The sequence below is a fragment of the Oryzias latipes genome, chromosome 3 (assembly GCF_002234675.1).
Source record: "Oryzias latipes chromosome 3, ASM223467v1".
In the NCBI taxonomy this organism is placed as follows: domain Eukaryota; kingdom Metazoa; phylum Chordata; class Actinopteri; order Beloniformes; family Adrianichthyidae; genus Oryzias; species Oryzias latipes.
Window position 1 is genome coordinate 6,168,025 of NC_019861.2, and position 15,224 is coordinate 6,183,248.

The following is a 15,224-nucleotide window of genomic DNA, read 5'->3' on the forward strand; positions in this document are numbered from 1 at the left end:
TTTGACATTTCTACAAAATCATTGACATTTATTTTGCATTTTACAAGACATTGAAACAAGGTCACCCATCATAAATTAAACCCATCAAAATGTCATATTTACCAACAGTTGACTTTTAGGATTGTGCAAGAAAAAAGTAACCAGAGTTTTTCAAACAGTGGTGTGATTTGATGTTAATATTCAACTTTTTGAAATGACTGAAGAGAAAATAAATCACAGTGTGGAGCCGTCACACCCACCAGAGGGATTCTAATATGATTCCCGGGAAACGTGAGCTTGGCGATAGTGTTCATGAGCATCCAAACATGTTATTTTGTCTTTTTTTACAATTTAGAGCTACAGTCCAAGCTGCAGTGACAGCCAAGAGGCCACCAAATGCTGAGAAGTGCTGGTGCCCCCTTCTCACAGAGAGCGCTCCTCAGGAATCCTCCGGATGGACGTCCAGCTTCCTCTGCGGGACGTAAATAGTCCGGGTTGCTGGCTGTCTGCTGCTGGTTACCATGGCAGCCAGAGGCGAGAGGGAAACCGGCGTGTGGAAGAAGCTGTGCTGGGGGAGGGCAGCTCCTTTCGGGGTGCTCATCAAAGGCTGGACAACAGACAGTGTTTGGTTAAATGCAGCCGCTTTAGTTTTATTTTTGCTTTTCCTAAAGAAATTCAGGCCAGAAATCGGGAGGACTATAAGTCTACAACTTATAGCAAAGTGGAGTAGACGGGCCTCCAGGTGTTTCTGACTCTTACCTGCTGCACACTGATCAGGGTCACAGGCTGCTGGATGGTCGCGGGGGATCCGGGCTTGATGAAGACCAGCCCCCGCTGCTGTAGCGTAGAGATGGGACTCAATACGGTGCTGGAGCGCTCTGGAGTCTGCTGGGTGGGCGTGGCATTTCCGGGACCGGAGATCAGGCCCAGGTTCTGCAGGGTGAAGTTCAGGATGGCGGGGCTGGGGCTGTGCAGACGGTGGGGGTGCTGCACGGTGTGGGGGGAAGCAGTGGGTTTGTGCAGACAAAGGCTGGTGGGCGTCGCCTCCTGGGCTTGAGGAGGTGTTGCAGCTGTTGGAGAAGCAGCAGGTTTGCGTCATTCCATGAGGGAAAAGAAATGGTACAACTATTACTGTAGTGTTGTGTTCACATCACAAACGATTTGTGCATCAAATCTGCGCCTGCCGCCGCCACCTGTCAAATTCACTGCTCGACTTCTGTCCAAAAATCTTTTCTGGAACTTGACGCTCTGGACGTGTGTGGGTGGAGCTACCACCAAAGGTTTTTAGCCTCGTCGCTACAAGGGGGCATCAATAACTACCTTTTTTTGAAGGCCCAAAGCGCTTCACACTCATCACAATCACACAAACACAATTTCAAATACTGATGCCAACCAATAACCACCAGGAGCAACGTGGGGTCCCAAGGACACTTTGCCATATGGGCGGGTGAGGCGGAAACCAAAGCGGCAATCTTCTGATCAAATGTATATTTATATTGCCTTCAATGCATGGAAGATGGATGATGTTGAGGGATCAGGTTTATTTATTTTATAGAGATTTCCTCAGTGTGGTAAGGTTCACAATCTGGGACCTCCGCCTGAATTACGGCCGCTTTCGGCGCTACTTCCATCTCTCTGTGACTCAGTTTGATGACTCGCATTTGAGGGAAAGAAAAACTTTTAGAGGATCTTTTTATAATTGTCTAGATACAAATAAGAAAACTATCAAAGTAGCTGAAAAGCAGCTTTTCAAATTGGCTTCACGCCGCAATGCAATACCATAAAGACACTTTTCTTTGCACCAGAATTAGCTGATTTCACTGATTGCCTCAATGGTTAAAGAGTTACGGTAGACAGAAGAATGTAAACACTGAAGCTAAAACTCCAATGTTAAAGGGTGAACACTGAAACAGGACACCCCTGAGGCCGGACTCATGTTCGGCGTGAACGTAGCTTTAGTGGATTTGCTCATTTTGGCCACTTTACCTCATTCGGATGTTGGACTGTTCCTCATGAGATGCAGTCAAAAACAAAACTAAGCTTCTTTTAAGAATTGATCACCTTTCAAAGCTTTTTGTCATTTCAAAAGACTAAAAATGTGTCATATTAGCAGTTTTCAGCAAAGAAACTGGACACTTTGTTGCAGGATTTAGAAACGTACCTGCAGTGGGAGTTTGATAGATGTAGGTTGGAGTTTGAGCCTTGCTGGTCTCTCCTCCACAGCCTTCCTTGTAGTTGAAGGACTGCTGGGAAATTGGAATCAAGTATCCTGCCGGGAGTAGTGTCTGAATGGGTGGAGTAGAAAGAGCATCCGATTTATAGAGACCCGTCCTTGAATTTGGATCTTCACGCATGTGTCTGTTGGTCACCTCAGTGTGGATTTGTCCGGAGATGAGGGGTACTGTTCGGACCGGCGTTGATCCAGCCTCGCTGTCAGAGTTGGTCGCCCTGTCGTCTTTGTCTAGGAGGTTCTCCAAGCTCTGATCTAGTGTTTGATTGGTTGAAGCCCCCCCGGGGGTGTTCAGAAACTCTGGGTCCAGGTGGAGGGCGCGAGGCGACGGACGACTGGTGAGGCAGCCGCCACGGCGGGACTTCAGGTGGGCCTGCAAGATGTTGCCTAGCTTTGTAGACGAGTCCTACAAAAGATTGACAGACAGTTGTGTGTTCACATATGTATGTGATCTAGATGCAAACATCGAGATAAATATGATGAACTACAACAGGACAGAAGTCATGCTGAGCGGTTTCTTTTACCTTACAGTTGGGGTCAGGTTTCTTGGCTTTTGAGGGGCTGCTGTCCGAAGCGGCGTCTGAAAACAGCCGTTTTAGGGAAGAGGGGCTCCCATCCGCCATGGCGGGAACTAGTGGGCTTTTAGATGCGTAACTATCAGGTGGGCTGTGGCCCGTTTTCTCCTCAAAGGTCATGGAGCGCACAGCTAGGCTGGTCGGCTGCGGCCTGGCCTGAGGATTGGGCCTGAGGGCGGAAGGGTGCACATAGACGGCGTAGGGTCCACTTCCATGTTGCTGAGGTAAGATGACGGGAATCAGCGGCGAGCACTGTGAGGGGATATATGTGAAGGAGCCAGCGGTCGGTCTGGTTAGAGGCGTGTGGGTGACTGGGTGGGCGCCGGCTTTAGGGTCCTGTGGTACTAAAGGAGGCGCCGTAGGTGGATCCGTGGAAGTGGGTGACCATAGCCTCTCAGCAGCTGCAGGTTGAATTTCTGCAGGTCTGGAACAGAAGTACAGACAGATATTTCACACATACGACATCATAAAGAAGCAACTGCTGGCAAACTCCTCATTTAACCCCAACTGCCGTAACTTTTCAACCGATCAGGCAGCTAAAGTAATTCTAGCAGGTTCTGAAGTGTGTGTGTGTGTGTGGGGGGGGGGGGGGGGGGGGGGGGGTGAAGTCAAGTCCGTACACATTCAAAATAAATCAGTCGATTCAGACGAGGAACCATATTGGTGCAAAGCAGATTTGCCAAGCTGCTTTTCTCAGCGTCAAAATCCGCAGATTCACATTAATCATGTGGCCGATGGACAAGATTTGGTAGCGCTAAAGCTTTTGTGCTGTTTAGGTGCCACTGGTGATAGCTCCGGTGTTCAAGACCCGCTCTAATGAAAATGCTGTTTTTGGTGTTTCTAACATGTTCTTGTGACCTTATTCTCATAATGGAGGTCATATATAATGAAAATTAAGCTTCAAACGGCATTTCTGAATATTCATTCAAACTGATGTTAATCAGGAGCAGACAAAATAAAAGCTGTTTGTATTTATGACAGAGTGTAAAAATAACGCTTGTGATCACAGTCTCTCTGCTCCGCTCCATTCTGATGCATCCACTTGCAGACAAATAAGCATCTTTGTTTTCCTCGTCTGAGCTGGAATCTGGATCATAACTGTACGGCTGGATACTCCAATACGGCTCACCATTTCCGCTGCACCGCTAATGTTAGGTGTGAGGGGCTGTAAGCTATAAGTGGGCTGGGTTTCTACATGTCAGCTGTCCCGTCCACAACACTGAATTTCTGATGAACTCCTGCCGCTCTGCAGAAATTATGTCCTAGAAAATGAAAGAGAAGCTCACTGCGAACACTAAATAAATACATCAAAAGATGATGTGGGGTTACCCTGCTTTGGATCTGTTCTCACCAAAGGCTGGATTTATTTGCTACTGTGAGGTGATAAATACACACAGATACACAAAACCAGGCCTGGTCATTCCTGGTCTTCCAGATCTACCACCCTGACTGTTTTCCAGATCTCCAAGTCCTACTAGCTGCGGATTAGTTCTAGATTAGAAAAAGGTTCTTAAATAAAAACTTGTTTTATTTTTCACCTGCAGGTAAACCAACAGATTTAATCAAGGAACTCAAACATGTGACGGTTAAAGCAACTTACATTGACTCCTGGGCCAGTTCAAGCTTACAGATAGCAGCAAGCTGAGCCATTTTATTAGGAACACCCGTGTTGGAACAGTCACCTGGAGGCAGAAGAACAGAAACAGAGTGTTATTATCAGAGCTTTTGCTGTTGGAGGCCTGAAAAACATCTGTACTTACTGAGGGCACATTTGACAGGACTGCTGGGGGCGGAGTTGATCTTGCGCCGGTCATCCTGGATTTTCTTGGCGAGCTTTATGAGGGAGGGGTGCCGGGTGAAGCTGCGCTTGGTGGCAGTGGATGAAAAGAGGTTTTTGGCACAGTTTTCCACGGAGGCGCAGGGCTGAAACACACTTTTCTTCCTGCCTTCTGCCATGGATTCTGAAACAGGAGACAAACATAACGTACAGGAGGTTACTTTTCAAGAAAAACTTTTCTTTGTAAATGTGAAACCAAGCGATGATCTAACATCGCGTACTTTGAATTTGCGGAAACTCTTCAGGGCCGACCCATTCAAAGGCTGGTTTCCTCCCCCGCTCTTCTGTCACGTGAACTTTTTCGATGAGCTTCAGGCTTCGCAGCACATTCGCTATATCGTACAGTCGCCGCACTTTTGCTGCAAACACATCATTATTAGGTTCTGTATTGTGTGGCCTTATGTCACACTAAAGGTTACAAATCAGACATTTTAACTGAGCAAATACGTGACTTAAATGTATACATCCACCCATCTCTCTCTCTACATATATTTTACCCTAGAGAGGAGTTTGAGGTCAAAGCTTCAGTGAAAACAGTCGACTTTTAAGGAACTCACTCTTAAACTTGTTCTTGTCCTGATCTGCTGAGTGGTCTTCTCCTATCAGGATCTTGGCCGCCACGTCCAGACTAACCACTCGAGGGTTTGACACCAGAAAGAGCATGACGAATTTCTGACTCATCACCCTCAGAGATTTGTCTTTTCTACTGTTTACAGAGGCTGGAAACAACCAAACAGAAGTCAGGAAATCAAGAGGCTGCTCAAACAGATCCTTAGAAGGAGAACGTTCTCCAAAGTTTTAAGGAGATGCAAAGTTTAGTTTGAAATATGATTTGAAAACATCTTAAATTCCCACTTCGCTCATCTTTTGATTTATTTTTAATGTGTTCCCAGTGGACTTTTACCTATGATTATGTCGTTTTTGGGCAAAAGCCACAATCCTGTTTCGTTTTCTAGGACATAGTTTCTGCAGAGCAGCAAGAGCTTATTGGAAATTTGTCTGCAATCTGTGGTTGGTCGCATTTCCCATCTTAGTTTAGTTTACATTTTCGGTAGCTAACTTTCAGCCCCTCACAACCCCAACCTAACATTAGCAGTGCAACAAAAATGGTGAGCATTATTGGAGCTATCCAGCCGTACAGTTTAGATCCAGATTTCAGCTCAGACGACTCAGAAGTGAATCTCTAATGAACTCCTGCTGCTCTGCAGAAACTATGCCCTAAAGAACGACACAGGTTTTTTGATTATGGCTAAAAACAGCTTAAAAGACCACTGGGAACGCTTTGAAAATAGATCAATGGATGATAAAAACATTTTTGACATCTATTCTTTCTATTGAGAGTTTTGAGGAGTTCAAAGTTGTCCCATCTCACCGGCTTTAAACTCAACTCCTGGAAGCTCTACGAAGTAAAGCTCTTTCTGTCCGTGCTCACAGTCCTCCACGGCAGCCGCCACCGCGTTCTCCTTCTCCTCGCCATCAGACTCAAACTCCTTTTCCAGGAGGCGCTGTCGGATCTGCTGCATCTGCTGGCCGTAGCGCTGCTCCTCGCCAACCTGTTTCAAAATGGCCAGCGTCTCCTCCAGCTTGGTCCGGCCGTGCCAGGAGTAACGGTTCTTTGCAGAACGGCTCACCATATGAAGGCTTTCCAACACGTTCATGATGTCATAGATGCGTCTGCGCTCTACATCTGCAGGAAAAGGAAACCAAACATGCTCAAAAAGCTAAAACATTTTCACATTTTGAATGTAGTTCATCGTTATGAATCAAAATGCGTACTCAGTTCGGTGGCCACATCATCCAGGCAGATGTCATTGAGGGCTGATTTGGGGTAATCTGGGTACCGGGCCAGAAATTTACGGCACAGCAATCCAAGACTTTTATCTTTTCTACTGATCATTTTCTCTGATTCTTCTCCGTTTTCAGAGTCCTGCCACAAAAAGACAGATGAGTACAAATCTTCACCGTGAACATTGTAACTGTAAGGGGTCAAAGCAAAACTGCATACCAGCGTCGGGTCAAGAGCGTCGCGATCCTCAGGGTCCAAACACAGCTCTTTCTCTCTGTTCCTGATCTCTGGACTTGCAGCACTGATGAGTATTTTCAGGTTGGAAGTTGGAGTCCAGGGATCAACAGAACCTGCTTCTATCCCCTTCTTAGGTGTGGAAAGGGGACCCATTGTTCTCCAGCTGTCAGGTCCTTAAGAAGACTGCACAAGAGTCACATCATTTCTATTAGTGTAGTGAAAAATACAAAAAGAAATCTGCAGACATTGCTATTAACAATGTTTTCAATTTAAGCCCATCAGAATAATAAAAAAAAAATTATTCATCCCACAAACAGGAAACGACCTTGTTACTATTGAAAAAAGCGTACAGACACACAAAGACAAAAATGTGAGGTACAACTGGATTTTCTTCATCTGCTTGTATTGATTTTAAAACAACTTTATATTATTGTAAAATAGATTAACTTAAATCTAATACTTCACTCACAAGGTTACACCAGAGTAGCCTCCATGTAACACTTAAAATTGGCACTTGAAACAGTCTATTTTATTAAAGTAAAATTCAAATAATAATATCAATTTAACACTACTCGTTGTGTTACAATAGTAACAGAAAACCTTTATAAAAACATATCCAAATACCAGTTTAATATTGGCGGTAAGTGACGCAAGCTCCGTCGAATCAGCGGGGCTAACGGACGAGAGAGTCCCGCCCTTTTTGTGCCAAGCAGCCAATGAAAGAGCGGCACGAGCCGGCGCAGAGGAAGTGGAGGGTGTCCCGCGCAGGTAAACTGTTTTTGAAATCCTTGGCGCGGAACAACCTTGTGGTGAAAAAACAGCGATTTCCCTCGTGTTTTGACGCATTTGATGAAGCAGTAATTCCACCAATAACCAAATACGGCGGGATTTTAAACGACACAGGCTTCAAACTTACTACTACTTCAAACTTTAGATTTGGTCACGAAGGGCGCTCACCGAATATCTTAACGAAACAGAGAACCGGTCAGTCCGGTCCCACTACACTACAACCGCTGTACCCCGAAGAAATAATAACTTTAGAAAAAAAACACTAAGCTACAACTGGTGGCGCGATCCGCCTAACTAGGTGGCGGTATTATTAACACGCTGCCACCCCAAATTCCTACAGTTCATGCTAGATGTAAGAACAAGCTCTAAACGTTTACAGGACAAACGTAATCCAACTTACTCAAGAAGCCCACGACGTCTCTTTCTCAAAGGCTTCCCATTCCCGCTGGAAATCCTGCGCATCCACTGGTGGACGTTATGTGGTTAAAGTAAATGTTCTCAAGAACTGATTGTCTCCGAACAGAGCAGATACGTGTTTGTAAGTAAGTCCTAGTAAGCTTTCTGTACTCCTCTTTGCTATCAAAGGGCGGCCCGCTGATCAACTTGGCTGGAGTTTTGAAAAACTTTACCCGGCAGTAGGACTGACCACTCACATTCGATTCGACCCGCCTAATCTGAACATGCGCACACACGTCACTCAAAGGGGTGGGGCGTAAACAAAGTTTCTCAGTAGTTCCTTCAAGTGCTTGTAGAAAACAAGCTAGCTAAAGTTTCCACAAAAGCGTCTCTTAAATGAGATGTTTCATTTTAAAAGGGCAAACCCTCCTTTTAAATTTAAACGTTTAAATAAATAAATAAAAATAAATAAACCACTCATCTTAAAGAAACAATCACCGCCTGTAGATAAAACTTGCTTTGATTTTCCATAAACTGCAAATAGGAATCACTTTACCCATGTGCCTTCATGGCCTTACAGCTAACCTTTGCCAAATATCTCTACTGTATCTGAACTGGACCAAGATGGGATCCCCCAATCTAAACTGGAGATTTAATTTTTGTGGTTAAAAACGGAGCCTTTAGCATTAAATCTATTTAAATTAAAAATAAACATGTCGTCTTCTTCAGTCTAACTCAAAATACATTATCATTTCCAAAGGGTAAATTCTGACATTTATTGTGTGCTACACTATTGATAAGATGTGTAATCTGTTTCTCACGACAGAACTGTTTGAACAGGACACGTTAACATCAAACAAACAAAAAAAAGTTGTTTTTTGGGTGGTGGGGGGATTTATAAACTGTAAAAAGACCTGTTAGGTGTTGTAGATCATTTATTGTTAGGACTTTAGGCTCTGTACTGTGTGTGTGTTCCCCCTCAAATACAATCATAATTATAATTTTTATAGTTACCTTGGGTTGACAGACATGTACATTTTATAACAATGTCGTTGCTGATAGATTTTTGCTAAGTTTAAAGACATAAAGAGGAAATTGTCACTATCAGTCAGATAAGAACATAATTTTTAGTCAGTTTTGATGTTTATGGATTTATTGGAAGTTTTCTCATATACATATACATAGTAGTTCCAGGAACTGAGGAAAAAAAGAAACAGAAAAAATTAATTTGAACTACAATTCAAAACCTTACCTAAACAAGCAAGTATACCACACATGCTCAAAATACTGCCTTCTACTCACATCTTTATTAAAATAAAGTATTTTTCGGCCAGGGGTCTGTAAAATTTAACACTTAGAGAGCCGTTCAGGTCAATTTCTCACAGCCACAACCCAGTTGGGTTTATCAAATTTCTCCAAAAAAAGTTTTTCCGCTTGGAAGAGGAGCTTTTTGAGGTGTCGCGGAACTGACATACTTCACACTTAAAACTGCAATGGAAACATTTTGTTTTCTAATGAAATGAGCCATGTGACCAACAACTCTGCATAGGTAGCCAGTTAGCATCCATTTGCCTAACCCGGTGGGGTCGCTGGCTTGCCGGAGACTGTCCCAGCATCCTCGGGCGTCATTGAGAAGCAGTTGGGGGGGGGGGAGGTTGCTGTTAGAAGTTTTAGATTTTCAACAGCTTCTGCTGACACTCACACATTTTTTTATTAGAATGTCATGAAAATTCAATGCATAAACTCTTGGCCAGAGAGAAAATGATATACTATAGGATATGACTTCATTAGGAATGTGGGTGTTGTTAGAAATAACATCTGTTGAAAAGGAAATACAAAAGTTTACTTTTGCAGACTCTTGTGAAACTCAATCTGTTCAAAATACCCAGGCGACCAAAACATAAAATTGTTGCTATGGAGATAAAACTAACACAAAAGCCGCCATTTTGAAATAAGTGGATTTTACATCAACTTGTCACAACATGCAACTCTGACAAGCCTGACAGAGACATAAGAGGGGAGTCTCTGAGGCTTCCAATTGGCATGCCTTAGTTATGCACACCAGCGTGTTGACAGTTGTTGACCAATGGCCATTCATCATCAATGGCGCCGCCATGTTGTATTGACTGTTATTGAAACTGGATTAATTAAGAAATGTGTTTTTCGGAGACAGTTAATGTATTGCAATGTTAGCTCTTTTAGCCACGTTAGCATAATTTGCCAGGTTAATCCATAAAAGACGATCCGATTTATAATGCAGTGCACCTTAAGTAGAAATTCTGGTCGTATTTACTGACCTTCAAGTGATTTCCCATTATACACAGTGCTCAAAAATCTGTCAAAATGTTCAACTTTGGTAAACTACAACCACAGTGCTTGATGGATTGCTGGAGCATTATGGGTACTGTAGTCAGGAGCCTGTCGGAGTGACACTGTCCTACCGTTTGTGAATGAATTGAATAAAGTTTGACTTATCTGACTGTTTTTTGCTTGATGACCCATCTCGTCTAAAATACCTTATTTCTTAAAAGGAAAATAATTTTTCTCTTCAACCAAAGAGCCACAAAGGAGGGGTAAAAGAGCCACATTTGGCTTCAGAGCCTCAGGTTGCAGGTCTAGTCTTATTCATTTAATTAATCAATAAACTGAAAAACTTAAGCAAACTGCATAGAAAGCACTGGAAAGACATATAGAGACGTGTGGCACTTTCCCTAACATAAAGGATGATATGTCTTATTTCATGTAGATTTTGTATTATTTTGACAGTCAGAAGAAAAATTATTTTAAATTAATTAAACGTAACAATCAATTTTAGTTGAACAGCTTTCCTTTTCAAGTTATGTCGATAAGATTATTTTAAGTTGAGATGTAGTCCTTGTTAAAAAAAATCTACACAGCATTTTGAGCACACAATACAAAAAGCAAACTCAAAAATATAAAACATGTAAAAAAAATTTTTTCTTTATATGGAGGAGTTCAATTTATCAATATGAAGATTTTACATTTTAATTTTCTCGTAGAGCCAATAACACTTGTTTACTTCAATATTTATAAACTGCACATAGTTCTGTGCAGGGTCAGGGTTGCATATTAATTGTTATGTGCTGCAGTATCATTTAGGAGTGCTCCTTCATCTCCCAAAATTCACATGGAAACAAAAAGTGGGGCTAAAAAGCAACGTAAGTGCACCTACAGCATGTGCCGTCTATATTTCCTCAAAGGAATCTGTGTCCATAGACTTTTCAGGAATTTGATTTGATTGGTTTATTTCAAGCAATAAAATTAAAGGAATACTACTATAAAAAGAGTACAAAGCACAGATACATAAAAACCCACTCACCTGGATTAGAAAATAAAGAAAAGTTAAAGATGTTGCAAGAGGATCCCATCTTCTTAACTGTGCAATTCCTCATCGCATTTGCAGATATGTAAATATTTCACACTCAAGGCTCATTAGATTAATTAAATATAATAACTATTGATTAAAGTAAAGTAAAGTTTGATTTGTTGCTTGAAAGGAAAGGAGAAGAAGATAATTTATATAATCCTCCCTATTGTGTTCTTGTTTTTATATATGTTTAACATGGTTGCCATGATTCAGTCCTGATCAGATCAAGTGCAGATTATTTATCAAGAAACAAATTGGAGTGCTTATTGGATATCCCTAGAAAACCTTTGTTTTAGCTAACGCTAGTATGAATCATACTTCATGTATCCAAACAGATAGTTTTTGTTTGCACATCGCACAAACTGCCTCTTCTTTGGGCTTAACGCTCTCTGCAGATCTTTTTATGTTTTTTTTTATGGCGCTAGATGGCGCGAAAGCCTCGTTTACTGATGGTCACCATGGAAACCGACAGGCGCTTTCCAGGGATGCTGCACTCAGAAACGAGCATAACTTTAAGAACGTCGTGACGTCATGTCCTAGCTGTAAAAGAGCATAGGTGCGACCCTGACGGTGCCTTCAAATCCCAATCGGAAATCATACCACGTATGTGGAAATGTCCAATACAGTGCGGTTTGCAGGATGCTAAATCAGACATGGAGATATCATCTTTGCATGACAATCGAATGACAGCCGGAAATTAGGTCAGATTTATTTCCATATTTAGTTGTTATTGTTTATCAAAATAAACAGTTAAGCTAGAGTAGAAGTAACAATTCAGATAACTTTGTGATAGCTTAAGTTACAGGGTCACAGACTGCTTCTTCCGAAGTACTGAAATGCTTTGGAAAAGCAAGCTAAAGCTTAACATGACAGGAAACATACCTTGATATGAACATTATGACGCGTGATGCACGTGTTTGAGCGTGTGTGATTGTGTGTGTGTGCGCGCGCACGCGTGTTGGTGGGGCTCATTCCTGACAGCACCTGAACGCATCGCTGGCTCCTTGGCTTGCAGACGGAGGAGCGGACTGCGTTACGCACGAGCCAGGGAGCGTCTTCTGTAGAGCGGCTGAGCTGCGCAGCGGATGCTGGGCGTTCGTTTGAAGCGCAGAAACTCGTCTGAATGCCCACTTTCTCGGGTTTGTTGTCGCGGAGCATTTCCACGAGTCCACTGACATCCGGGAGAGGCAGCCGGTCCGACAGGTACATCCAATTAGCCTTCACACATTCTCTTGCAGGGATGCTGCAGTAAAACCTTTGGACGCTCTTTGCTCACTGTAACCCTTCAAACAATGCTTCTTTTCTGCTGCCAAGTGACGGTTTAGTGCTTTAAATTGATGTAACAGCATGAAAAACGCTGAAGCAGGAGCAAAGTGGGGTTTTCTGCATGCTGTTTTACCTTCAAAAAGTCAACACCTGCACTAATTAACTTGCATGGTCTTGGAGCAGGGTATGCTCACGCACATCTGTAAACTTGTGTTTTATTGTGAAATTCTTGAAAATCGGAAAAACTTTCACATATTGATGCCAGTGATGTCGTTCAAGAAGTAGGATGGACACACACGGACATCACAGGATCTTATTCTCTTTTGTCTTTGATGATTGTAACTTTCAGCCAATGAAAATCCAAGTTTCTGAAAATTGAATTTTTTAAGCCTACATAAAAAAGACTCATTCTTAAAGGCCTATTTATTTTGTTTCTTTGCTTATGACCCATAGACAGTTCAAGTCTCCTCCAGGAAGAGAACCGAGATGACTTCTTGTTTGCGTAACGCTGAGTGTTCACTGCAGCTGTGAGCTTTTGGAGAGAATACCTGCTGGCAAATCTCTGGTTCACATCCGTTGCCCCGATGCTTGCTTTAGGACTGCCTTCTTGCACCAGAAACCCCAAAGAGAGACCATCAGAACACAGTATGACTGAGGCTCAGCATGACTCTGAGGCTGGAGCCCTCCAAAGACTGAGCATCATCATATTTCTTCTGGAGCAAAGTTGATGGGCAGACAGCTGCTCCAGCTCTGGAAAGACATTTATGTGAAGGAGACTGAAGTGCTTTGAGGTGGTGTTTCCTTCTTTGAAAGGCTGAATGTTGAACTTTTGAAGAGCTTATGGGAAGATGGCGACAGGAGCAGAGGGAAGTCCACATCAGCACCAGAGGAGGAAAGCTTTGCTGCACGGATTGGAGGACCAGAAAAGGGTGAGTTAGGGGCCGAGTGCCCCATGAGTTTGTTTGCTAGGTTTTGGTCAATGAATGCACTGAGGTTCAACAGGGAAAATAACCGGATACCATTGTGCACTACAGTTTCAGTACATTAAAATGTCCTATAGAAGTGGATGGATGCCAATAATGTTGTTCAAAAAGCAAGATGGACACAAACTGACGTCAAACACGCCTTTTCTTTTTAAAGAGTATAACTTTCAGACAATGAAAACAGCTATCTGAGAATTACTTTATTAAAAAATAAAAAAGTGATGGGTAGCAAAAAAAATAATAATGCATAAACCTCTGCAGAAATGTGGCATGGAGCCAGTCGGTGTGTTGTTATGGAAAACCAGGATCCTGTTTTAGGGAAGAGGCTGAACACAGCCTGAGCTGAAAAGAAAAAACAAAGTTCAGCCAATTACAATAGCAATCTAAAGTTTTAGTTCACATATTATTATGGTTATAAACATCTTAGCTTATTGTGTGCACAAAAAAAGTAGAAAATCAAAGAGAAAACATGTTTTGTGGTTTAGGTTTTGGTACTGGAGGTCTTGAAGCTCTTGCTTCTGCAGCAGTTGCCACCTCTGTGAGTCTTCCTCTATTTCTGGATGTAAGTCAGATTAAAGACCCAGTCTGATCATCTTCTGGAGCTATTTTGAAAGTGTTCCCAGTGGTCTTTTAATGATGATTATGTCCTTTTTAGCCAAAATCTAAAAACCAGTGTTGTTTTCTAGGACATAGTTTCTGCAGAGTGGCATGAGTTTAGTAGAAATTCACCTCTGAGTTGTGGACGGGACTGTTGGCATGGAGTGACCCTCTTCCCGTCGCCAGTAATTGAGAGGTCTGTTTTCACTCTCTCCTGCTAGCTTACAGCCCCTCACACCCAAACCTAACATTACTGGAGCATAAAAAATGGCGAGCAATATTGAAGCTATCCAGCTGTACAGTTTTGAGACAGAGTTCAGCTCAGATGAGGAAAACAAAGACGTACAAGGATCTGTTTATCTACAAGTGGATGCATCAGAATGGAGTGGAACAGGGAACTTGTGGTCAGCGTATTTTCTATGTCACAAATAATCTCTCTTTTAAACTGCATTTTTTCATCTGCTCCCTCAAACCATTGAAACAAAGAAATACCCACAAATTTACTTTAAAGCTTTATTTTCTATGTCCTCATCATTAAAAAATGCCACAAGAACATGTTAAAAACAACATTTTTATTAGAGTAAGTTAGAATGTCAGGAGGGGATGTGGAGCAGCATAATCTCTACAGTGCATTGAGTATAAAGAAGATAAAGAAGGTTTAACATCAGTTCCACGCAACTGATGTACTGACTTTCACAAAAATCACTGAAACATCAACATATCAATAATTTTCTACACTGACTGCAATGTGTGAGTGCTGTCAGTGGCTGTCAACAGACCTTTAGTTCTGACTGGTGTGGGAAAAAAGTGGTTCTTGTTCAAGGATTTTACTGCTGAAATTAAAGATTTTGTGGAGCGTGTTACAGTAAATAATACAGAATGTTGTAAACCAGTCTATTACAATGAATGTCAATAAAAATGAATTAATGAAGCATCCATAGGAACCAGGCAGAAGTGGCTGGTGAATCTGGAGTTTGCTGAGTGTCTGAGAAACGAGATGTTGGCAAAACTGCACTCACTGTTGGATTGGTTGTGGGATTAGTATTCCGGATTGAACCAAGGAATCTATATGACTCCAGTTGTTCTTTTACACAGTTGTGTGCTGTTCTTTTCTAAAATCATTCACAAGATCTTTGGTTTTGGATGTATTCAGCTTGAAGT

General features: G+C 42.3%; 1 protein-coding gene and 1 long non-coding RNA gene across 3 annotated transcripts in view; one reads left to right on the top strand and one right to left on the bottom strand.

Annotated features, from left to right (window-relative positions):
- e2f8 (E2F transcription factor 8) lies at window positions 1-8,104 on the bottom strand. Of its 2 annotated transcripts, none has more exons than XM_011487365.1 (13): window positions 7,834-8,104; window positions 6,627-6,827; window positions 6,398-6,548; window positions 5,994-6,308; window positions 5,179-5,340; window positions 4,843-4,980; window positions 4,545-4,745; window positions 4,385-4,466; window positions 2,734-3,208; window positions 2,349-2,615; window positions 2,141-2,264; window positions 739-1,049; window positions 1-586 (listed from the first exon to the last, which is right to left on the bottom strand). In XM_011487365.1, exons 2-13 carry the CDS (start codon window positions 6,795-6,797, stop codon window positions 419-421), a joined length of 2,565 nt encoding a protein of 854 aa, XP_011485667.1. In that variant the 5' UTR covers window positions 6,798-6,827; window positions 7,834-8,104; the 3' UTR covers window positions 1-418. The 2 variants fall into 2 exon arrangements, with proteins under 2 accessions (XP_011485667.1, XP_020567421.1); XM_020711762.2 differs by lacking the exon at window positions 7,834-8,104 and adding an exon at window positions 7,269-7,357.
- LOC110017121 overlaps window positions 7,356-15,224 on the top strand; it is a 26,711-nt gene continuing 18,842 nt past the window's right edge. Inside the window, exons 1-3 of the long non-coding RNA XR_002292430.2 lie at window positions 7,356-7,412; window positions 12,233-12,420; window positions 12,937-13,412. This is a non-coding gene — a long non-coding RNA (uncharacterized LOC110017121). The remainder of the gene's footprint in view (window positions 7,413-12,232; window positions 12,421-12,936; window positions 13,413-15,224) is intronic.